Source organism: Micropterus dolomieu, linkage group LG15 (genome assembly GCF_021292245.1).
Source record: "Micropterus dolomieu isolate WLL.071019.BEF.003 ecotype Adirondacks linkage group LG15, ASM2129224v1, whole genome shotgun sequence".
In the NCBI taxonomy this organism is placed as follows: Eukaryota; Metazoa; Chordata; class Actinopteri; order Centrarchiformes; family Centrarchidae; genus Micropterus; species Micropterus dolomieu.
The window spans coordinates 13,240,449-13,265,007 of record NC_060164.1 but is presented as its reverse complement, the minus strand read 5'-3'; the positions used below and the strand labels follow the sequence as shown (position 1 = coordinate 13,265,007).

The following is a 24,559-nucleotide window of genomic DNA, read 5'->3' as shown; positions in this document are numbered from 1 at the left end:
TCCTACTGTTTGCAATCAAAATGTCTGTTGGAAAATAAATAAATAAAATAAAATATCCTATCTCCACAAAGGAGAACAGAGCTCTCCTCATAAACATCTCCAGCTGTCATTAATTAATGCACATTGTGCTTCCTTCGGGGGATTACTGGCTGTATTAGAAGTTGTGGGTAATTATGCAAAAATATAATTGGACATATCCTGGTGATTCAGAACAAAGCATTTGGATTTTGCTGACACAGGATACACAGGTCATAACAGATAAGCAGCACCTCCCCTCTGGATGTGGTGTTGGAGCTCAGCTGTATTCGTAATATGGACCGGAATCCCAAGGTATTGGAAAGCTGTTAAGATGTTCAACACATTAACTTTATTTAGCGTAATCTGAACATGTGCTGCAAGTTTAAGGAAAAGTGCAAACCATTTTTAATCTGTCTCCTTCATAACACAGCAAGCATTAGTATTGCTTTCAATAACCGTAAAGCAATCCGATTGAGTACTTTTCTGTATTTGTGTTAGAAATATAACGTTATATCGACATTAAGACGTGTTGTAGAAATGCGAATGCAGTGATTTCACTTCATAAATCAATGGTCTTCAAGCGGCAATTGTATGGCCACAAAAATTGATAATTTTACCTTTTGTAATGTTCGCTATAGGTAGATTTTTATTGTTGCGGAGTAGAAATGTCATCTATCTCTTTGTCGTGGTGACATCTTTGCGGTGTTTTGTCACGCAGATCTGGTTTTGACTGGTTTAATCTGGTCCCGTGAGCATGCGCACTCGGTGTAAACAGGAAGAACCGACTAAAACCAGGGCAAATCTGGAAGAAAAATGCTCGGACAAAACGAACAGGCGTCTTGTTTTTCCGGATAAATTAACCAGCATAACTTTTGTACTCTACCACCTGATAGTAATTTCGATTACATCTTGTAGAAGTAGGTGCAGTTTTTTCGACAATTTTGATAGACGCTAATGCCGTAAGAAACCTAACGTTAGACAGACAGTGACGCGATATATTTCCTTTAGGTTTTGCTCTTGCGAATTTGTCTGCTAGACTGCATTTTACTCAGTGCTCTCTGAAGTCGTCTGAATTGTGTGATTTTTCCGCAGAGGAAAATCTCTAAAAATGGTTCAAAAAGATCAGACGCTGGAGACGCCTCCAGTGGACGGCGAGCCGAGCCCCAGCCCAGTCTCCGGAGAGGCTTGTGCTGAGGCCCCCGGCCCGGTGGGAGAGTCCGGCATTGCAGTCGAGCCGACGGGCCACAGAAAATTCATAAGTGGAGTCGTGGAAGGTAATATTGAATGCAGAGCGAAAACAACCCAATTTCACATTTTATCCGGTTGTGATCTGTATACAGAAAAAGGGCATCGACATGATGCAACCATCCTGCTTCATAGATGATTATTGTAATCAGTTGGAAATACATGTCACACGCTAATCAAATCATCATGTAATGTTTTGCAGATTATAAATCAAGATTATCTCACGGCCAGATTGTAGAATTTATAGGTGGACGGGTATTAACAGGTGATCAACAGTGATTCCAGTGTTCATTTTGGTTGCCATCTGTCAAGAAATATAGCAAACCTTGGCCGGTTAGACCTTCAGTAACAGTTTTTGTCATCTTATAAATTTAACATTTTGTGTGGTGTGGCTTCTAGTCAGACTAAATAAGAAAAATGAAGACATAGTGCTGGCCTCTTGTAAAATAACACTTCCTGTATAGCCCTTAGCGGTGGGCAAATTGCAAAAGAAAAGGCAGTCAAGCTCATTATGCACAGGAAATGTAGTTGATTATCAGCACTGCAGAACACTAAATGTATTGTTTGCTGATGCAGGCTTTTATGGTCGACCATGGACAATGGAGCAGAGGAAAGAGTTGTTCAGAAGGTATGATGAACTATAACAAATAAATTAAGCAGGCATGTTAATCAAATAACTTTATAGCTAGATGAATTAGGTTGTGTTACACTGACTTTGTACAACATTGCATTTCACAGACAACAGAAATGGGGACTGAACACATACCTGTATGCACCCAAAGATGACTACAAACACAGAATGTTCTGGAGAGAGCTGTACTCAGTGGAAGAAGCAGGTGATTATTTAGAAAAGATCTTGGGATCAGCTGTCTCGGGGGAAAGGGAAAATTAATGATATTATGGGTGAAGTGGAAAAAGGCTTTCAGATAAGTTGTTATAAAAGCACAATAATGTATTCAGTGAGTGACCCCCCCCCCCCCCCCCCCCCCCCCCCCCCATCTATTTCCTAGAGCAACTTATGACTTTAATTGGCGCTGCTAAGGAGCATGGGATAGAGTTCATCTATGCCATTTCTCCTGGACTGGACATCACCTTCTCCAATCAGAAAGAGGTTTCTGCACTCAAGAGGAAACTTGATCAGGTATTGCAACATTTTGTACGACAGTAGTATGAATGTTGAGTTAAAACTCTTGATGCACATCTTCTTCCATAACCATTTTGTTGGGTTTCATGTCCAACCCTTTTCTTGCCCCCCTCAGGTTACTCACTTTGGCTGCAAGTCATTTGCCTTACTTTTTGATGACATTGACCACAACATGTGCCCTGCTGACAAAGAGGTGTTCAGCTCATTCGCACATGCTCAGGTTTCCATTACCAATGAAATCTACCAGTACCTGGGAGAGCCTGAAACCTTCCTCTTCTGTCCCACAGGTACCTCAGTTCTGTGTCTGAATCCTTTTGCACATTTTACACACTTGTTTCTATTTGTTTATTCATTATTTGTTTTCCTGCCTTGAAATACAGAGTACTGTGGAACATTCTGCTACCCAAATGTCTCACAGTCCCCCTACCTCCACACAGTAGGCGAAAAGCTACTGCCTGACATTGACGTGCTATGGACAGGTGAGCCGAACACCGGTCAACTGGCCAACATCATTGCTACTCTTAAGCAAATAGTCATATATGTCAGAGTAGTAGATAAAATGATTATTGAAATATCATATCGTATATATATTTCTTTTCTGTAGGCCCCAAGGTGGTGTCCAAAGATATTCCAGTGGAGTCTATTGAGGAGGTGTCAAAAATCCTAAGAAGAGCCCCTGTTATCTGGGACAACATTCACGCCAATGACTATGACCAAAAGAGGCTTTTCTTGGGTCCATACAAAGGCCGCTCCACAGAGCTCATTCCCAGGCTGAAGGGAGTCCTCACCAACCCTAATTGCGAGTTTGAGTCCAACTTTGTAGCTATCCACACTCTGGCCACCTGGTACAAGTCTAATATGAATGGGGTGCGCAAGGATATTGTCATGAGTAAGTATGATTCCAAAGTGTTCATGCGGAAACGCTGTGACCTCCCTGTATAAGGTTATACCGTAATGCAGGGCATTCACCAATCATAATTTGTTTCTCCATCTTGTTCTTTACCAGCGGATGGTGAGGACAGCACCGTGTCCATCCAGATAAAGTTAGAGAATGAGGGCAGTGATGAAGAACTGGAGACAGATATGCTCTACAGCCCACAGCTTGCTCTAAAACTGGCTCTCACAGAATGGCTGGGGGAATTTTGTGTTCCTCATCAATACAACAGTAAGAGCAGTCCCATTATTATATCGCATTGCTAGGCTAATAGCTTTTCCAGCAGTAATATGTGGAACACACTCACATTGTTGGCACGGACAGCCTGACATGATGATTTTCTTACTGAAGTACGTGATGCATTGAGGCTCAACTCTGTCTTTCAGGCCGACAGGTGCCTCAGAGTGGTGCCAAGAGCGCAGCCATCGACGTGTCGTCCATGGCTGCTCCCTCTCTGTGCTCTTCCACAACAGTCACGACTGTGTTCCAGCAGCCTATCATGTCTCCAGCCATGCCGCCTCTTTGTCTGGATCCACTCTCACACCCCATGGCAAAAAGAGCTCAGGATGTTGAGGAGGTGAAGATTGTTGTTAATATGAGACAAAATAATAGCACTTGAATAAACGGTCATTTATACAGTTACTTTTTGGGCCCTTGATTAACTAAACAACCAAGTAATGATAACATGACTGCAAGTATTCATGCACACCCCTCAATTCTTTTCCTTCTTTGTGATCAAGTAGTTTTTTACATTTTTATTTAGTTGTAGTTGAAAAATTCCTTTCTTTCTTTTCATTTGTTTCTTCTGTATCTGGGTCTACAAGTATTTTAATACTGCACATGTGCAGGTGGAGGTGGAGAAGAAGGATTCAGATGAGGAGCCCATGGAGATGGTGGTTGAGAAGATGGTAGATGAGCCAGAGACAGAAGCAGAAGGCGTCCCAGAGGAGAAGCACGTTGGTCCTATCTTAGCCGACAAGATGGCTGAGGACCTGAAGCCCATGGATACAGACAAGGAGAGTCTGGCAGAGTCAAAGTCCCCTGAAGAGTCTATCCAGGAGGACTCTGGGAGCGATATCGCCCCTATGCAGACAGATGATCAGCTCAAACAGGTGCCACAAACATTTGTGAGTTTCTTTTTTCCCCTTTTTATATTGAAGGTAAAAAAAAATATTTAGGATTCCCTACAAAGTCACATTATTTCTGGTTTGTGTCCTCAGGAAGTGTTTGTGCCTGGGCCCGACGAGAAGCCCCTGTACAAAGCAGAGCCCCTCACTATTGAGGACCTGAGCTTGCTGGCAGAGCTCTTCTACTTGCCTTATGAACATGGAAACAAGGCCATGCAGATGTTAAAGGAGTTCAACTGGCTAAGAGCTAACAGCAGCGTCGTCAGTGTCAACTGCAAGAGAAAGGAGACTGAAAAGGTAGCTTGACTCATTGAAATAAACATTCCAGCGTTGAGAGATGGAGGTATATCTCAGAAATTAGCTATTTATTAACCAAACTTGCTTGTGATAGTGTTGGTTGCTGAAAACAAAATGGTGGATGTGTACTACCCATACTGCCCATTGGGTGGTGTGGTTATGATAGAAGATGGAGTGCGCTTGCACCACAGGGCATTGTATTCCCAAGACTTGTGAAAACTACAGCTTCCCTTATTAAACCATCTGTCTTTTTCTCTGACAAGTCACAGAAAAGCACAGGTGTAAATAATAATATAAATGATGTCATGTCAACATTGTGATAGTTTACTGGGACACTCAAATAAAAGAGAACCATAATGTTATAATTACAACCTGCGCTTTTCCTATTATTACAAATCAAAATGTCTGCTGTGTTAAAATGCCTATTACAAACCAAAATGGTGTAGTGCTGACCTTTTTTTTTTTTTTTTAATTCCTCTTCTAATTATTTGATCTTATTTCCAATCACCGTGTTGCCTGCAGGTGGCAGAATGGCAAATGAGGGCAGAGAAGTTTGAGGAGATGTGCTGCTCAGTCATCCAGATGTTCACACGGCTGTCCAATTCAGCCAACCGCACCATCCTATACGACCTCTACTCTTACATCTGGGACATCAAGAGCATCATTTCTATGGTCAAGTCTTTTGTCCAGTGGCTAGGTATGTGTGATCGGAACCATAAGGCGCTTACTCTTAGAGAGCAGTAGCAAAGCAATAGTCTGAGAATAACAATAGTCAGGACTACCAGCCTTGATCTGAGACACATTTACAAACACATTATGCAATCACCCCCTGAGCAAAGCACTGTAATGATTGATTATTAGCTGCATGAATTATGTTGTAGTCCAGTGCTATGTAGTGGTAGGCAAATTCATAATTATTTCACACATCATGCTCAGTCTGCTTAACAGATGGTAGTATTACTGATCATAGACTATGGCTCCTAGAGCTCTTGGCCACTATCTGTTGATAGAGCGAGAACCTGAGTAGTGGCTAATACCCCCAGTTTTAATTGATGGCATTTTATTAAATATCATCTTAGCACAGACTAGGCCAGATCCATCACCTCTCAATAGTTAGGATTCTATTAATTGCTCTTGTTTCACACATGTTGATTGTTTTCTTTTTCTCTTTTGTTTTCATCTGACTGAATGCTGCTTGCACATCACTGGCCTCCTTATTAATTCCATAACTAGCTCTACTCCATCTGGGTGACATCTAAACCAGGTGTCTGTGGCAAACGACCCAGCAGGGTTACTGCTGCTTGCTGTGTATCCAGTAACATCACTGCTGCATTCCCACACAGACACACTTGCTTCCATCTCTCTGTCTGTGGGGATGGGAGCCAGGGGGGGAAGTCCCCATCCTCCCCCTCCCCCTCCCCCTCCCCCTCCTCCATGCCCTAGCGCGCACGCGAGCTTGGAGAGAAAGTTGACTGACTGACTGTGGAAGGCCATTCTGGTGCATAAACTTGGTCAGCAATATCTGAATTGGTCCTTGTTTTTTTCCCCACTGGTCTTAACACAAACCATTACAGGAAGGTTTGTCGTGTTGCCTCACTCGACAGTCTCCAAAATTAGGCTGTTGGTAGATTTAAACCCTGTGTATTGATTGCTCTATCTGTATCAGGGTGGGATCCATTACCTTGTATAAGAGAGGATATTCTTTCTCTCTTTCTCTCCTACTTTCTCCCTCTCCCTTCCCCCCCCCACACACACACACACACACTTTCTTTCATTCTTTCAGATGGTGCACTGTGATGCAGTTAGAGTGACATTCAGCCTTGTGATAACATCTCCATCTTTGTTTTGGGGTGTTCCTTTGTGAAAAGTCTGAAGCACCAGCATGGCCTGTAGGTTACCCCCTGTAACCCAGTTTCATTCGCAGGTTTCTGTCCTGTCCGGCTATATGGTAAAGCTGAGGACTCTACCCCTCAGTACACAGCAGGCAGCATACCCACACTGGCAAAACCACATCAAAAATCCACACTACTGGTGTAATGCATCAGTAAACGATTGTAACCACTTTAGCAACATCGAGAAAATCAAGTGTCCCATAAATATAATTATCTTTGAATATTCCTGCAGTGTCATTAAGTGCCTAACTATTGACTTTGGCTGGTGCTATTAGCAGGTTTTCAATTCAGTCCCCATGTTTCCCCTTAATAGAAGCTGTGCAGCCGGCACTTAGTCACAACCTCCCTGGTTATTGTACTGAGAACACTTACTAATAACTATTTTCTACTGTTTTCTCCCTTCACTATGTACAGATGGAAGAATCCACAGTACAAGTTTCTACTGCTATTGGATCGACAGTGGCCGATGTATGCACAGTGCTTGCGTTGTCTCTTTCTTTTGTTCACATTTCGAAAGGGATTTATGAATATTTTTTTTATTTATTTTATAAACTAGATTTATAAATGTAAAAGATTGATTTGGTGGAAAGGAAGCAGCCCTCCGGATGAAGTCACATTTTGCGCAGCGATTTTAGCGTTGAATCCGAAGTGTTAACTCCCAAATTTCTCTCTTTGGCAGCATCTCTCTAACGTGTTTTTTTTGTTTGTTTGTTTCTGTCAGTAGGCCTATAGAAATGGCTCAGACCAGCCTGATGCACCTACTCAAGGGAATTTATACTTGGCTTTGAAATTTTAACCACAGAACATGATCTTCATCTTACTCGGGGATAATTCTGTGTAGTTACAATATGTGTGCTCACACACACACCTGAACCAGCGTAACTGATTGTCTTAACACAATCTGAATAGATCATTCAGGTGGAAGTAGTCCACTAAGAGATCATTCTTTTGTCCGTTTTGTGCTTTTTAGTTTGGGTAAGCAACAAGTTCAGAGTTCCTCCCGTGGGTGCATCTGAGTGCTGTGTTGTGTCAGTTCGTCAGAGGAAATGTTTTAGGTATCAGGGCGAGGTACATATTTAAAGCAGTGTTAGGTGTCCTTCCCGCGCGCTGCATTTCTCTGGTCACATGACAGGGCTTCTCATCAACCAGGGTTAGACTTTGTTAGAAACAAAGCCACTGTATACAGACACTTAAGAGCCCTGTGTGCTTAAGATATATAGGCCACTCCTCTTTATATGCAATGTCCCTGCAGCATATTTCATATTTGATCTATCTGGCTGTGGCGTTTAATAGTAGGCTGAGAGGCCCTTTTAACTCAGGGAGTATTCATACCTCTCGTTCTGTCTTCCTGGTTTGATGACTCATTCTCCCCAGTCATGTGACGAGGCAGATACGATGAGAATGTGACTTCACACGGGGTGCTAAGATCAGTGGGGTGATAGCAGCTGAAGCTTACTTTTGTAGTCCATAGACAGTATGGGTTTTGGTTCTGATGGTCAGTGTAATATCTATGAAGTCCGTCAGCTTTTCAGATGAGCATTACCCTAACTGAAACACCAAGGGGGCTGAACTGCACTTAATTCTGTTCTCTCTTCAGTTTTCGGAGAGCGTGCGTTCCACTGCATGAAAGAACGTATTTCTTAAGACCTGCGTACCGTATCATGTGGAGCAGTTTGACATTGTTGTAATGACACAGAGAATTTTAGGGTTCAGAGCTCAAAAGTTTTTTTTGAATAATTTCTATCTTGGACCTGATTTCTTCTTGCAAACACGTAAGCTTTAGTTGCTTGAGCCCCATAAAATCTTTCCTCAGAATATAATTTATCTATTCCAAAATTAGGTCCTTTTTATGTTTTAATGATTAAAAAAAACATACATTTATTTATACGGATTATGCTATTAGATACATATGACCCCCTTCCTCCCCATCTCCCCACTCGCTTCATCTGTGTCAGAGAGCCCCATCCTGTGGTAACATGTCCGCTTGGCTCTGCTCCTAACAGGGTGTCGTAGTCAGTCCTCAGCACAATTCCTTAGAGGAGACCAAGAGCCCTGGGCCTTTAGGGGAGGTCTAGCAGGAGAGTTCCAGGTATCTAATGCACCGAATTTACAGCAAACAAATGGAAAAAAAAACAGTGTTGTGTTGAGTCGCAAAGCAGATGGTAACGTGCATAGGTATGAAGGGCTTTGGTCTGTCGAAGGTGAGCTGATCGTAATGGGTCGGGCTTCATAACATCTGGGTTCTATCCCCATCACTTGTTCTGCAAGGAAGTCCATGTCCTTGCATTACTTTGGGATATTATCAGTCTGTGGGAGGGGAGAGGGTGCCCTGAAACCCATCCTGACAAGAGGTTACAGCCAGTGTTTGGCATGGCATTTTCTTATTGATTAATTGGAATTTCTTTCAGCAACTGCGCAAGGAGATGCTGCTTTTCCCTAGCGCACGCAGCGCAAGCGAGCATGGCTAGAGTTTTATTTTCATGACATCTCATTTCTTTGCAGGAAAGCACAGCGCACAAATTACCACGCCAACCCCTTTGCAAGAGCACGCGCAAGCATCGCAGCGCACGCGTGAACGCAAGCATGTTTGCAACGGGAAAACTCCATGATCAAACACACCTGTCCAGCCCAAAAGTATTATCTCCATCCTTGGAGAGTAGCAAGACTTATGATGGCAACTGATATGCTATTGAATGACTCAGTTTGCTCACATTTAATCTGCCTCTTAAGTTTTTTTCCTGGAGTTCTCGCCGTCTCTCTGCGCCAGCATCATTATTTTTCTCAACAGGAGGGTCCTGCGCAGCGAAATATTGCGATGTCTTACAAAAGGGAAAGGAGCATCTCCTTAAGCCAGTAAATCCTTAGTCAGACCAAAAACCACCCTTGTTTTTATCATATTTGAAAAGAGACTTTATATGTGCGTGTTCTATGTTCCTTTTTACTTTTCCTAAAATGAGAAATATGTGGTGTTTGCTCTTGTTGTCCACTGTCAGATCAATAAGGAATATCACTTTTATATGATTGTATTTTACAATATTTGTGATTTCAAAGCGCTTTGCTCTTGTCTATAGATCCTTCTGGTTTGATAGTGGCTCAACTGGTGCAAATGCACAGCGAGGCAGTCAGCCAAAGCAGCACCCCACCTGGTCTCAGTGAAACTGAACCTGTTTCTTTTGATACCCACAGAGATTGTTGCCAATCGAAGCGGCAAACGATCTTTTCTACCAACCTCCACCTTCAATGCCAACCTCCAAACTCTATTCCATAAGGCCATACTTTCCCAAAGATGAGGTAAGGGGTTTGTTTGTGTGTTAAGTCATTCTCTTGTGCGTCTTATTTTTATTTTTTTTACCAGAAATCAAGCATCTCGTCCTTAAGTACCAAGAGGTACTAAGCCTGAATAATAATGTTATAACCAAAGCGTTAGCAATGTATGGTTGCAGAAATGATGTTGGCCAGTTGCTTGTATTCCCAGCAGAACAGGCCTAGTTTAAGCTTTGAATGCTCTGCGTTTTATGTGCCACAATGCTATGCTCAACTTCTCTGTACACCAGCAGATATACCTGTTGAGTATGAAGGCAGCTTCAGATTGTGTATTTCCAAAATTTCTTTAAGTACATTGAAATTCTATGCGGCATTTTGTAGGCTTAGCTTTACATTCAGTGTCATAATTTTTGTGTTCATCTCCGCCGCAACAATGACAGTCTTTCTTTTTGCAGGCTGCGGTTTATAAAATCTGTAAAGAAATGTACTGTGAAGGAATGGAAGATGTACCTTTCTCTGATGAGGATCCTGACCTCATAGGAGACAGGTAAAACATGTATTTGTTTACAGCCCAGACGAAAGCCTGGACTGCAGTTTTTCCCCCCTCTGGAGTGCAAATCAACATGGCTGACAAAATCCTTACTGTTGTTCACAGGTTAGTAGGAGGTCTCCTGACGCTAAGTTCAGAGTATGGGTTTGTGCTAGAGGATGATGAAGGGATTTGCGGTTATGCTCTTGGTACAGTGGATGTCGAGCCCTTCATCAAGAAATGCAAGTTGAGCTGGATCCCCTTCATGCAAGAGAAATACCACAAACCGGACTGTCAGAAAGACCTGACAGAGGCTGAGGTAGGATCTTAATTCATCTCTCTTACTATCATATTAGATAAAATATTGTGTCTCCTATGGTTGAATTTTACTTTACCATCTCTTTCTGTCGCCCCTGTAGAAGATGATGCTGAGTTTCCATGAAGAGGAGGAGGGTCTTCCAGACTCTTTCCACTCCAACTTTCCCTCTCTCATAAAGGTTGACATTCACGCCAAAGTCACTGACCCCAGTGTGGCCAAAAGCATGATGGGATGTCTTCTATCTTCTCTCAAGGCCAACGGTAGGTGGCAGCCGTCTTCATTTATGACACCAACATCCTTTGCTGCTTACTGCGGAAAGACCATATTGTATTAGTGTTATTAGTCAAGTTGGTGTTAGAAAATTTAGAGGTGTCAGTCAGTCCATGTATTTAAACAACAGTTTTGGCTGCGTTTCTTAAGTTCACAGATCGTATCTACATGTAATGTTAAATGGCATCCTCTTGAGGTTAGGACCTTAAGTGTACATTATGTTCTTTTGTCTTTAACATCCATTTAGCAAGTGAAGTGTGAATCAAGGATTACAAATATATGATGTCATCCAAACCAAACTACAAAAATGAGTGTGTTGACTAGTGATCTGATGCAGAATGACAGAAAACAGGGCTTTCAGCTTTCAGAAACAGAAACTATCAAAGCGCTGCCTGAAATAATCTTCTCTTCCTGTGAGGTCTTGAACCAGTTTATCACTGGTCACTGACACAGTGGAAGATTGTCGTCAGCTTAATGCCATATTTGGCCATACCAATTGTCGGGAAGACCATTTTTGGGATTTCTATTTTTTTTGTACTGACTCAGTCACTCTGTTTTTGTCTCTCCCTTCCAGGGTCCCATGGTGCGTTCTGTAAGGTTCGTCAGACTGATAAGAGAATGTTGGACTTCTATAGTAAGCTAGGATGCTTTGAAGTGGCCAAAATGGAGGGCTTCCCCAAAGACGTCATCATTATGGGACGCAGCCTATGAAGAAACGTCCTGCTACAATAACAGAGACAGAGAGCAAGTCAACGTGGCTTGAACATGTTTGCTACCTTCATGAGAAAAACTTCCATGATGATTTTATACTACATTACCATCAGGGCTAGCCCCGAGAAAACCTCTTTTTAGGATTTGTGTACAGAAGCACAGCAGTCGCACACACAGATTCCCTGCGCTGCCCTTAGATATTATGGCTCTGTTGGAGTCAGCAGATCTGAAGCTAAAAGGCAGAGGAGTGATCTGTAGTCTGCTGATTTGAGCCAGCATGGAAGAGTGGCACTCCAGCATTGATTTCTGGGGTGCCACTACTCGTATACCTCCAGGAGGCAGGAAGTGATAACTCCATAAGCCTTTTTCTGATTTAAACCTGTAGCCATTACATGGAAAGCGCCCGCATGCCCTAACGCAAAGTGTCTGTACCTGAAATGGAAGCAGAGCTGTGAAATGAGGGCGGCCTGTGTCTCAGGTAGTGTCTCGCTACCCCTGCGTCCTGCTTCCCCAGCTTTAACATAGAGAAATAACACAGCTGCCAACAGAAGTAGGACACTTTCATACAGGATGTGAGGTGCTACGTGAGGGTTTGCCTTCCATCATCACATCGTGGTATTTCCACAACAGACTTGGAGAAAGAAGCCTTTTATGTGGCTTGTCTCGAACAAAAAGTGATGAGTATAAGTAGGAAATTTTATAGTTTTCCGTGTGAAAATCTTAATCAAAGATTGTGACACACCAGCAAGGGAAAAGTATTTGTTGAGACTGTAACGAAAATTAAACCAGGAGGTCCTCAGAATTTCAGTTGAAGTAATAGTAGACATTTGGAAAGCACGAGGAAAGCTACCAGGTTTACAAACATGGTTCCCAGTCAGTTTCTGTTCAGTGCTTTGCTTGTGGCCATTTATTATTTTTTATAATTCTGCTGTTTTTTGTGCTATTGCCTTTTGGTTCATTGCTTTTTGTATTTTAGGTTTATATTGCAGGCCCCAGTGTCTACTGTGTAAAGGCTTTCTAACATGTGTCACTCAGACTGAGCTAGAAGGAATTTTTTATTTTTTTTTTGGACATCTGCCTTGTTGTTGCTCAAATTCCAGAGATGTAGCTTGACAGTGACAGTCGCATGTCTTAGTTTTGCCCTGCCAGATCCGGGAGGTCACTGTCAGAGAAAGCTCAGACCATCTCAGCAGCAACAACCCTCCTGTGATCGTAAAGCTGCTCAGTTTCTTCTTAACCACTAATTCCAAACCTGACTTGTAAAGCAGCTGGTGATCTGACCTGTGTTCTAGAGATGTGCTGTGCTGGAAAGTTATCTTTTGCTTGTCATAGGTAATAGAAAGTTATAAGTTTTCAACTATCATCTTGCACCCCTCCCTTGCATTGTTTCAGCATTCTCTGGAATGAAAGTCTTCTCAGTTGAACCTTGCCAAGCACCCTTGGTATCGCAGAGGTTGTTAAATCCAGTCACCAAAGTGACACTGACTCCCACACTGTTGAACTGTTAAGGTGTGGCAGGGCTTGGAGCAGAAATTCCGAGGCCTTTTCCTATTTGTCCATGTTGAATGTTTTATATTCTGACTCGTTTCCCATTTGTTTTTGTAAATGTATGTAGTTAATTTAAAATAAAAGCAGTTGGGACTATTGATAGGAGTGTTCTGCTGGTTTCATGTGGATCATCAGTTGCTCTCCAGTGGCTGCTGCCAATGTGATGTTTTGATACTGTGTACATTCATAATGTGCATGAGGTGTACTGAAATTGGTGTGGCGGTCATTAGAATAACCTCATCTTGTGCTACATAGAGCAAGAAGCATGCCACTCACCTTTATGAGCACAATACTGTAGTTGGTAGACAGTGCTAACGCTGTCAATCATAATGTTATTATTTTGTATATCTCTATAGAAACTGTGGCTAGCATTCTGTTGTCCTTGAAGGAAAAGAAAATGCTGGCCTTCTAATGATGCCCTGTCCTGTTTTCCGCAAGGTGTGAAACTCACCAACAGATCTCTCCTGAAATGACAGCAGAACTTTCAGGCTTGTTTTAAATGGTTCATTTGCAGTTTGTTGATTGGGAGGGGGGCTCATAAAAAGTGACAGTTTACCATGTAAAACTTGTATGTAAAATACATAATATTAAAAACTAATAAACTATAATAAGAAACTTTGCTTTTTGTCCTTTATGTTGCACTGTCTGGACTGAAGGGGTGAACATTTCTGTCCAGTGTTGAATCTTCCTGCCCTGAAAGAAGCTTTTCACGGACTCATCACTAAATACACCTGGTTCTGCACTGTTGGCATAAGAGTAATCCTTGATTTATTGTCCCTGAGTTTTGTGGTCATAAACTTTTACAAGCTTAAATTTTGTGGTGGTGCAAACTGCCCTTTCATTGTTCCTGACACAAGCCTTTTAACTTGTGGAAAATCGTATTTAAACATAAATGTCATCTGAAATCACCACCGGCTTCTTAAACCAAGCTTTTCCTTCCTGGTTGTATAAGGTTCTTGGCACGTTTATAAATGCAAAGATACAATTGTTATTGAATTTCAGTTTTAAACTTCTGCTTCCCTCGACAGGCACAGATCAGTAGAAAAACATTTAACATTAATTTACTACTTTATTTAGCTTTAATGACTTCATAGTTATTTTTTAAGTTACTTTCTTTATACAGGAGCGTTGGTCGAATACATCCATGATTGATCTGGAGCATCTGGAGGAGGAGAAAAAAAAAATCACCGAGCGGCAGGCGCACAGTGATGACGCGTCAAGCATGCTCATAGTTTGCGACTCGCTTGTAATATTTCGCTGAGGGTTCACTTAGCGGTAAAGTGTTAACAGCCAACCCAAATTTAGTGCTTCGGCAAAATGTCTTTCCACGACGACGAGTCTTCTGATCTGGGGCCGGCGGGTCAATCAAAGTTGGAGAGCTTTCTGTTCAGTAAGTCGCCGTTTACAGTGTTTTATCAGTTCGCCTATTTTGGCGCACACGTGGGTCTCTCCTGAGATGCTCCGAGTGCAGAACCTGCTTTGATATCTCCTGCATGTTTATGTTCCAGTGAGCCAGTGCAGTAACTCTACATGAAATTTAAACACTGTAAGTAAAATGACCGTGGGTTTTGTCTTCCAGGCTGCGAGCTGTCCTCCAAAGTACCTTTCTACACTTTCCAAGGAGATGAAGAGGAGGACCTGGAGCACTTCCTTGAACTCAGGACGGTATGTACAGTTGCAACAGAGTTTGTGTTATCAAATTCTTCGCCCCATCACTTTAATGCAGGGCTTACAGGAAAGTCTGTATCGTCATCTTGTATCCAGTGCTGTTAAATCATAGTTTTATTATTATTATATTTGTGATAAAGTTACAACTCGAATCCGCCATTGCTCTGTCTGCCAACAGTGTGGATACATGTCAAGTGAATACATTATTGTGATTCCTGCAGGTTTGTCTCGGGGAGGGTGCCAAGGAGGAGAGTAATGTGGTGGAGGTAACGGCCATGAACCACCAAGGAAAGACTATTTCAGTGCCCATCGCTAACCTTCACATCAGCTGTCTGCCCATGGTACAGTGTAGTGATTTTTTTCTTCTACATGTAGATGAATGTACCACACGTGATAGAGATGTATCTCAACATTCACCTTTTCCTCAGGTGAGTTTGGGAGAGTTTGAGCTGAAAGCCCCCGTAACCATTCGGCTGAAGGCTGGGACAGGACCAGTTACCGTCAGCGGGTTACACCTCATAGGTAACGCTTCAGTTCTTCACTAAACAAAACCCTTTTTTTAATCCTCCCAGTGCTTTGTTAAACAATGAATGGCCCACTGAGAATGTCTGTCTGTGCATGTAAATAAATGTCAATAAATAGGCTAATAAAAAGCACAACATAATGGTTAAGTGACATGCTCTAAGAAGGAGGGCTCCAAACTGTTCCAGGGAAGGCTCAGTGAAAAATATTACATTAGTTATCAAATGGAGACCACGTAGAACTGAGGTCACTAATTGGCGGACCGCGGTCCGGATCTGGACCCAGCCACCGTCCTCTCCGGACCAATAACTGGCTTATTATTGAGAATTACTACCTCGTGACAGAGCGTTTCTGTTTTAGAAGAGGAGGTATTAAAGCTGTTCATTTGTTAAGATGTGTTGAGTGTTTATTATTATATTGGTTGAGACTACACTTTAATCGCTTCAAGCTACACTTCTTATTTTATTGTTTTCTGAAATTAAGCATTATTATTTATCATCCCTCCAGTTTGATGTGAAAACTGACAGTATCCTAAATATTGTATCCAAAATATTTGATTTGACAGCTGTTGACTAAAAACACATGTTAATACAACTATATGTTATGGTACTGAAGGGTAACACAAATTAGTTGTAATGATGTTCCGGATCTTTGCTTTGGAAAAATTTCTCTAATTAGACCTCTTTAAATTTTCATTGAATACCCCTGACATAGAATATCCTAAATGTATGTGAAGAGAGTTCAAAGATAACACAGTTTGGGGGAATTGTAATGTCTTTCCCACTTTCCAGAGTCAGAAATGCTTTAGGACAGACTTTTTATGTATTTGGTGTAGTCAGAATTTATGTCAAATAGCATTACAATATTATATAACAATCATGATCCCTTAGGCATCTAGGACTTGAGCAAAACTAACCAAGTAAACTAAGGGGGTTGGGTGAGGGGGGTGCCTTTTTCCAAGCTTAGTTTCAGGGGAGGCCTACAGTCACACAACCCTGCTCTGAGATATTCAACATTTTCACCAGTCCAATAACAAATGACAATTCTGAACCATGAAAACAGTAATGTGGGTACACTGCTTTAGAGCTTAAACAACTAGTTATTTCATTGGTTGATCAATAGAAAAACATATTTCACAACAATTTAATAATCAGTTAATCATTTCAGTCAGGTTTTAAGCAAAACTATCAATAGTTCTCTGAATAATTTTCTTCTGTCTTATTCAACCATATCTTTTTTTTTCAACCAGTTTTGGACTGCTATTTGAATACGTCAACTTGGGCATTTCAAAAGTAGTAATAGTAGATTAGTATTTTTTTTACCAATTTTTAAAAAAATCAATGAATGAATCAAGAAAATAATCAGCAGGTTAATTGATACATAATATTAGAATAGCTGGGAAACAAATTGGGATTCTTGATGTTCTAAAACACTTTTGTATCTTTATTCAGTTTCTCTTGAATTTTAACTACATAAAAAGTTAAATGTATCCTTGGGCAAGAAAATGTCCAATTTCTTTCTAAATAAAACCCCAAACCTGTGACAATTTTATAAGTATTTCAATTCTAAGTTTTAAAAGTAGATTGTGACTTATTTCAAAAAAAATCTGTGAAATGTGCATTAATCCATCACCTCCTGCTCTCAACACTGGTTGGAATGAGTGTGTGCAGCTGCATATTACTAACTGTGCATGAGGTCAGTTGAGAGGGGAGATTAAATAAAGCCACCTTTCGACCTTTTTATTAAATATAATACCAGGATTCTGTGTAAGACGATGATTTAACATTGTCTTCCGTTCTTGGGCAGCCTCACAGGTTGACGAGTCGGACCTGTCTGATGAGGACGACGAAGATGATGATGATGACGAGGAGGAAGAGATCACCCCCATTAAACCAGCAAAGAAAAAGCAGAAGCAGTAGGCGGAGAGGTCACTGATGGGAAATTAGTAATGGCCTCGCTCACTCGCTGATATGTTTTAGGAAATAACACATTTTTTTTGTACCAGATGGACACATTTTACAAATTTAGTGGATCTTCTGCACAGCCAAGTGAACGCTTAATGTGGTGGCAGCTGAACTTGCTGTTTGAGGAAAGAACATCATGACAGGCTCTGACGTTGGTTTCAGCGGTGTACTTAACTGCATAAAGGACATTCACTTATAGAACTGTTTTTGCCATTAAATGCTACCCAGTGTTTTATACTGTATATGATACAGTCATCACTGATGCAGATTTATTGCACCGGTGGTGGACAAAGTCTTTTACCACCAGTGGTTTGTGCTAGTGTTTGAAGATACTGTTCTTGTAAAAGTTTAAAACTGTGTGTGTGTGTGTGTGTGTGTGTGTGTGTGTGTGTGTGTGTGTGTGTGTGTGCGCGCGCGCGTGCATTCATAGCTGAATGGTGCAATGAGATGATTAACATACACAGTTTATTAAATGTTCTTGGTGCACACGATAATCACCATTTCCAGTTGTTTGTAGTTCCAAAATGCTGTGTTTTCTATGTGAGATGTCAATCATAAATGTGAAGATTTTGTACCTCTAGTGAATGCATCAAGGAAACATTTGTGTCTTCATTTGTCATGCTTTCGATTTCTGTTAAATCTAAGCCTATTACATTAAAATATTTACATTTTTTTGAAATAAGCAAGTAGTTTGTAATGTGGACACATGTAGAAGAAAGCCAGCATTTTTTTAAGCCCCTGAAAAACTTGTGTATAACACTTTAACATTAACAATCCATGATTAAATAAACTAAATTAAATTTCAGAAAACTGAAAGATTTTAACACCCAGCCATGTTTTTGGGTTGAATTTGAATGAATAGCCTCGCATTACAAAAAAGAAAACAGGTTCTCTGAGCTTTTAAGGTTGCACAGCTGATTTAAGTTGAAAGGGTCACTATTACCTAAAGTTAACTATTACTCTGTAAAACGAATGGCCAAGCTGACAGTAAACCAACAATGGACAACTCAATAGTGTGATATCAGTTGAAGCTTCATGAAGGCAGATGTACAAATACATACACATTACTATCCCACCTGCACTGTACAAACACCCTCACATGTAAACATGATCTTTGCAAGGCCGCTGTAAATAGCACGCCACTGTCGTAGATGGTATTACTGCTTCTGCAGATTGTCAGAGCCATCCCAGTCCGTCTCATTAGAGCCCCTTGTTCAAGTAGTAGGTCTACTGCATTTCATACTGAGATGCAATGCCATGGAGGAAGAAAAATCACAAAGACAGACCTTCCCCATCACATACACTGCACATTTGAAAGTGTTTCTCAGCTGTACTTCACTGTACAATAAAGGATTTATCCGGAAGATAACTGCCAACTGCAAATAGCCAATAAACCACAGTCCAGTCCGAAAGTTTTGCCCGTCTGTCAGCTGCTGTTATCATTTAATTTCTGTGAGAAGAAGCAAGCAGGCTGCAGCCACCATGCAGATAAGACTGGATGAGATGCAGGGAAAGAGATGGGAGAAATTTAGAAAAAGGAGAAGCATTGTTAAACCCAACACAACCTCTCTCCACTGATAAATGACAACACCCTGTGTGCTTTATTAACTGCAGAGGCTCTGTCCATGCAAACAACACAAAATACATGCATATCTTGGTAAACACATTCAGCTATATAAGCTCAGTTCTCACCTGCATGAAATCATATCTCTCCCGTCTCTCTACATAATGATGGGTGGCATGACTGGCGCAGTGGGACGAGAGGAGGGGAACATCGAGGGAGAGAGTGCTAAACAAGTGACACCGCTGAGCACCAGATGTCCATAAGAGGGTAACACTATCACAATTCTTGTCCTAACAACTAAGTCATGCCAGGTGCTGCCATGGTAACATGAGAAATGACCACCTGTGTGATGACCTTGATGGCGGTTTCCTGTTAACAAGGAGACAGGATTGGGGGGGGGAGACAGGCAGGGTAGGAGCGCTTTATGAAGAAATGATGCATCATTAAGATGTACCCTTGATCTTCCCAGGTGCTTGCTGATATTATGCCATCTCTCTCTCTCTCTCTCTCTCGCTCCTCTCGCTCTCTCTCTCTCTCTGGGAGGAGAAGGTGATGACGAGATGGTAAGAAACAAGACGAGTAACAACACCACATGACCTCTAGATTTTGATGGCGCTTTCACAGATAACAAGAGTATCTGAACTCAAGAGGTAGACTGATGGAATTACACACCACCGGAGTGAGAAAAACACTCAAGGGGTCATTCTGCAGATAGCAAATCAATGTGTAACAATCCACCAACTAGTTAATGTCACCTTGACTCTGAGCAGGTGCTGCAGCTTCTTATTTTCTGACTCATAAACCGCATCCAGTAGGCTGAGTGGGAGTTTTCTGGACCTTTACACCATTTTTATTGGGTATAAGGGTTTTATGGTCCGGCATCTGTTAAGTCCCCACCGCCATGTAGAGGTTACAGAGGCGTCCAGGGCAGGGCTTTTGTCTGTAGCATGAGCAACATCAATCCGCCAGTTCACACAGAGAAGCATTTCACAAGACACGCTGCTGCCAAATAAAATGTTTTCTTATTTGGAAGAGTTGTACGTAATATTGTTATAAATTTGAATAATTTTTTGTACATATGCACCATAAGTTCTGTTAAGTTCCAAGAAAGAAAGCAAAAATTCTGTCCAAGTGTAAAGTGTAAAACACTTTTGGGTGTGGACTCGTCTTCTTTTTTTTTGTCTGGAAAAAAAGAGGGCCTCATCAATTTCAATACATTAAGAAAGGGCTTAGAAGTGCTGATCTGTGGAAGTATTAGAGATGAGCGTACAGTACATGGATGACTCGTTTTTAACTTTAACACAAATTGGGAAGTACCATGAAGTACAGTGAGCGTAATCAAGTAACTGCAAAAGAATCCAACTTCATCATGCTGAGTCCCTCATCTTTAGCTCATTAAATAACAGAAAAGCTGTTGCAAAATGATGAGAAATAAGCTGATGCAGCATTGCGGTCGGTAAAGCTGACCAAATCGGTGAAAGACTGGTTCACCCACAGCCACAACTCCACTGAAGTAATTCTAGACCCCACTGAGCTTGGAGGTTCTACGCTCACCTGAAATGGCATGTGTCCAATGAGGTTCATAGTTCACTACTGGGGAAGACAGAGGCGTGTGGTTTCTCAGTCTAGAACAGCTGCTCTTTAGTGGTGCCGGGTGGAACACTGCCCACTCTAAAACACACATACACGCACACGCTCATTGATTGCGTTAGTCTGACTGCGTTCAGCCCAGACTTTAAGCTTTGCTTGTCCACCATGCCACATGGAAAACACCTGACCAAAGCTATTTTTAAGTGACCTTTTTAACTACTGCATTTTTAACATATTCTGTCCTTTTACCCAATTTATTCAAAGGAATTGGGATCTCTCCAGTCAAGACAAGTGTTCCAGTAATGAAGAGGGATTTTAGAAAGTTGGCCACAGTTATTTCAAACACTACAATGAAACAGAAAGATGTTGTTGCATTGAACTGAAGAGAGGCAATGTTTGGGGATTTTCAGGTGACTGTGTAAGAAAATAAATAAAATATAACTCTAGAGAGACAGTTGTTTGGATTTTGACTGTTTCTGTCTGTTTTCTGCCGCTACACACTGCATCTCTGATTACACTCAGATTTTCTGTTCAGTTGGTGTTTTCTGCCCAAACAAGATGCAAAAGCCATACTGTATCTGAGAGTATCTTCAAACACTGTAGCTAGAAGATAATGTAAGATGTGATATTAAAGTTGTTTTGTGAATACCTGGCTGAAACTACTTCCTGTTTGCTAACTTGTGAGGCCATCATGAGCAGAATCTTAACATACACACAGACACACACAAAACTCACAAATAAATCCCTCGATTGCACAACAGAAATATTCATATATACAGTTATGTATACACACTGTATAGTTCATATATTTAGGTGTAATTCTAGGTACAATAACTATTAAAACGATGATTTCTACTACTGCCTTTAGAGAATGGTAGTGGAGTAGAGAGTAGATGTGTTCTTCTAGAGTAGAATCAAAGCATAAAGCTGTGAAAAATGGAAATAATCAAGGTGACTATCATAAACTCAAAATGACTAGAGAAAACATATATTATGAGTTTCCGCCTCTGACATGTGTCACTCCATTGTAGGCCAAAGTTACTATAGCAACAGCTGAAGCACCTCTCACTCAGAAACTGATATAGCTGTTCTCCACAGAGGGACTATGAAATGCTCTTTAATTGTGATCTGAGCTGTCTCTGTCATATTCATATATACACAAACACATTTCCACTGGTGCAGCACGCGCACTCTTTCCAGTCGTTGCTTATTTCCCCTTATATACATTGTTTTAATGTTGCCTGTTTCTCTTCAGCTGAAACTCGACAGAGAGCTGCTTTATGTTACAATGATTTCCACGAGCAAAAATAGACCTGAAGATCAATAAACATTGGCCACGGCTCGTTGTCTTTGATGTTTTTGCACTGTGTGTGTGTGTGTGTGTGTGTTTGTGCACTGCTGTCCTGGATTGGAGTTTTGGCACAGATTTCAAAGGCCTTATCAGATAAAGGTTAGCATTCTGCGAGGTTGATGAACAGCCACTGTGTATGCATTATGCTATGTGTCCAGACTAATAGTAGTAATAGCCACTCATTTATTCCACTTACTATAATACTTAATGCTGCCATGTCATGCCACCTCTCACATCTGCTCCTGAACTGACAGGACAGTGACGCAAGCTGTACAAATGTATTGGGGCTATGTCAATAATATTCATCAAAGGCCTGAGTTATAGAGGAAAACTCCACCCTCAGATACTCATCAGCTGCTATATATCACCAGACTGCAATGTTCAGTACATTCCAGGAGTTATTCTGTGATGAAGTGGCTTTATACATTCATTTCTCTTAATGAGGTGGAGATTTTCTTTATTTTAAATAATTACTTTCACCCCACCCTCTTGTAACCGGTTTGATAATTCAATCTTGGTAGAAAATGGCGTCACGACAAAACCTCTCTTTCATTCTAAGGGACTGACACTAGGATCTAATTTTTTTTTTTTTTTAAATCCTCTTTTCCATAAAACATCTTTTTTGGCTTGAGCAACAGCAGATCTGTGGCTGCAATGTGAATGTTGCAGAGCTATTACAACATCTGTTACAGTATCAACATTTCAGCAAATGTAAATATACTATAGAAATATAATAAGTGCTGAGCAACAAAATGTGCATGTGAAAGAAACAGAGAGAGATAGTGCTCACTGTAAGTCCAAAAGTACCTCTAGACACTGGCTAAAGCACACAAACAACAGCTGCACAACAGCTGACAGTTCCCCATGCATTGAAAACACACACACACACACACACTACAGACTCACGTCCTGTTGCAGGCAGGGGCGTGTTGTACTTGTACATATACAACTCAAACACACCTGCCACAACAGAGCACCGCTGTCAAGTGCATCACCCTTTACCCTATATGTAACCTCACTGAGCACACACACACACACACACAGAGCGGACTTCTGCACATATATGAGGAAACACACAGTAACCGGCTTATGCGCTGACAACTGGGCACACATTCACTCACAACAGGATTCAACTCGAACCAAACCTGCACATGTAGCAGCACAAACCAAACACTCACAAAGCTACACCTTTTTAAAAGCATGTTTGTGCCAATACTAAGATTGATAAATTTTCTATTAGACTGTGTAATAATCTGCAGTGGGCATTCAAAATATTGAATAAGGAAATACTGACGGCAAATATTTTTCAATAATTTTAAATAAAATAAGACAATCTTCTTAAACATTTTAGTCCCTAATTTTGATGTTTTTTACATTTTAAAATGTAAAATTAAAAAAGGTTGATATAAACATGCATCTATAAATGAAATAATTTATATGGATTCAATTAATGGTATGGCCTCCTTTAGGAGATCTACTGTATGTTTTATTAATAACACACACAGAAGGAACTGCTCAAGGGGAATGCTAATAGGCTTACACACACACACACACACACACACACACACACACACACACACACAAAATGTCAGATTCATGCATGCTACACTGTAACTAAACCTCCGCTCCTCCTACTCCTCTGCCTCATGTATTCACTGCTAAAGGGGGCCGAGTTCTGAGGAAAGAATATCAGAAATTTAAGTATTCACTCTCTAGAATTTGAGTGAAGAAATAAAAAACGAAAACCAGACTGGACAAGAGAAACGGGAGAACAAAACAGGATGGCAGAAAATGTTACAACCCATAAATAAGTGATGCGCTTCACTTTCCCTCCACTCCGCCCCTTGGCTCGCTCCTCTCTATTTCATGAAAGGAGTATGAGTGACAGATAAGTAGATGACTATGCTGTCCCAGCCCTCATTAAAACTCTGCACTTATATCATCCGCCGCTCTCACCCTCATCCTCCTCCTCCTGCTCCGCATAGAGCCCCGGCAAATGATACCCCGGGAGAGAAAGAGACAGAGGCGAGGGGAGGGAGGTGCCGCTCATCAGTTATTCCTGTTCTCTGACCTAACTTGACAACAAGCTCCAATAATGAGACAAAGAGGGATGAGACAGAGATTTTGCCCGAGACCAGGATGTTGACAAGGAAGTGAACTGTCCTAAATTGGCAGATAATAGGCCTGCTGTGGCCCGGTCTGTAACAAATCATTGTTCAAACCTCCTCCACTGTGTTCTGAGATTCCCCTGAACACAGTAGATCTCAAACATGTGGTCATCGAGCGCATTTTTTCCATTTACAAGCCTTAACCTATGAATAGATTGTGTGGTGAGTTGCATGGTGGGATGCACTGCAATGCTAGCTTTTCTTTTCTGTACAGGAAGCTCTGACATTTCAACTGTAACCCGGTGAGTCAAACTGTAAAACCTTTAAACAAATCACACATTGTGATTCTCAGTACAGTTAAGACCTTAAACTATAATCAAACATAATGTTTAACAAATGGGTTACTTGGTTTAAAGTATACACTAAAACCATGGATAAAAGACCACAAGATTACATTAAAATCTGTGAACCAATGCTTAAAATACAACAGAAGG

At 41.2% G+C, this 24,559-nt stretch overlaps 2 protein-coding genes across 5 annotated transcripts; both read left to right on the top strand.

The window, feature by feature from the left end:
* The first annotated feature begins 314 nt into the window (after positions 1–314).
* Positions 315–13,913, top strand: oga (O-GlcNAcase). Of its 4 annotated transcripts, none has more exons than XM_046070859.1 (19): positions 315–330; positions 1,111–1,292; positions 1,840–1,891; positions 2,002–2,099; positions 2,274–2,404; positions 2,523–2,694; positions 2,788–2,886; positions 3,012–3,296; positions 3,414–3,572; positions 3,728–3,918; positions 4,190–4,453; positions 4,562–4,765; positions 5,288–5,462; positions 8,661–8,746; positions 9,844–9,948; positions 10,377–10,468; positions 10,577–10,769; positions 10,870–11,029; positions 11,614–13,913. In XM_046070859.1, the coding sequence occupies exons 2-19, from the start codon at positions 1,127–1,129 to the stop codon at positions 11,748–11,750; spliced, it is 2,769 nt and encodes a 922-aa protein (XP_045926815.1). In that variant the 5' UTR covers positions 315–330; positions 1,111–1,126; the 3' UTR covers positions 11,751–13,913. The 4 variants fall into 4 exon arrangements, with proteins under 4 accessions (XP_045926815.1, XP_045926814.1, XP_045926816.1 ...); XM_046070858.1 differs by having other exon boundaries at positions 4,190–4,468; XM_046070860.1 differs by lacking the exon at positions 315–330 and adding an exon at positions 783–935 and having other exon boundaries at positions 4,190–4,468.
* Positions 13,914–14,507: 594 nt separating this feature from the next.
* On the top strand, positions 14,508–18,131 carry npm3 (nucleophosmin/nucleoplasmin, 3). Its single transcript, XM_046071424.1, has 5 exons — positions 14,508–14,688; positions 14,878–14,963; positions 15,188–15,307; positions 15,395–15,488; positions 17,295–18,131. Exons 1-5 carry the CDS (start codon positions 14,616–14,618, stop codon positions 17,405–17,407), a joined length of 486 nt encoding a protein of 161 aa, XP_045927380.1. The 5' UTR covers positions 14,508–14,615; the 3' UTR covers positions 17,408–18,131.
* The last annotated feature ends 6,428 nt before the right edge of the window (positions 18,132–24,559 follow it).

Bases quoted from the DNA above. Each gene is read 5' to 3' on its own strand.
- oga (XM_046070858.1), top strand. From the start codon at position 1,127: ATGGTTCAAAAAGATCAGACGCTGGAGACGCCTCCAGTGGACGGCGAG. The intron at 2,405-2,522 runs GTATTGCAACAT...TGCCCCCCTCAG, and splicing joins TCAAGAGGAAACTTGATCAG to GTTACTCACTTTGGCTGCAA. The intron at 2,887-3,011 runs GTGAGCCGAACA...TCTTTTCTGTAG, and splicing joins CATTGACGTGCTATGGACAG to GCCCCAAGGTGGTGTCCAAA.
- npm3 (XM_046071424.1), top strand. From the start codon at position 14,616: ATGTCTTTCCACGACGACGAGTCTTCTGATCTGGGGCCGGCGGGTCAA. The intron at 14,964-15,187 runs GTATGTACAGTT...TGATTCCTGCAG, and splicing joins ACTTCCTTGAACTCAGGACG to GTTTGTCTCGGGGAGGGTGC. The intron at 15,308-15,394 runs GTACAGTGTAGT...CCTTTTCCTCAG, and splicing joins ACATCAGCTGTCTGCCCATG to GTGAGTTTGGGAGAGTTTGA.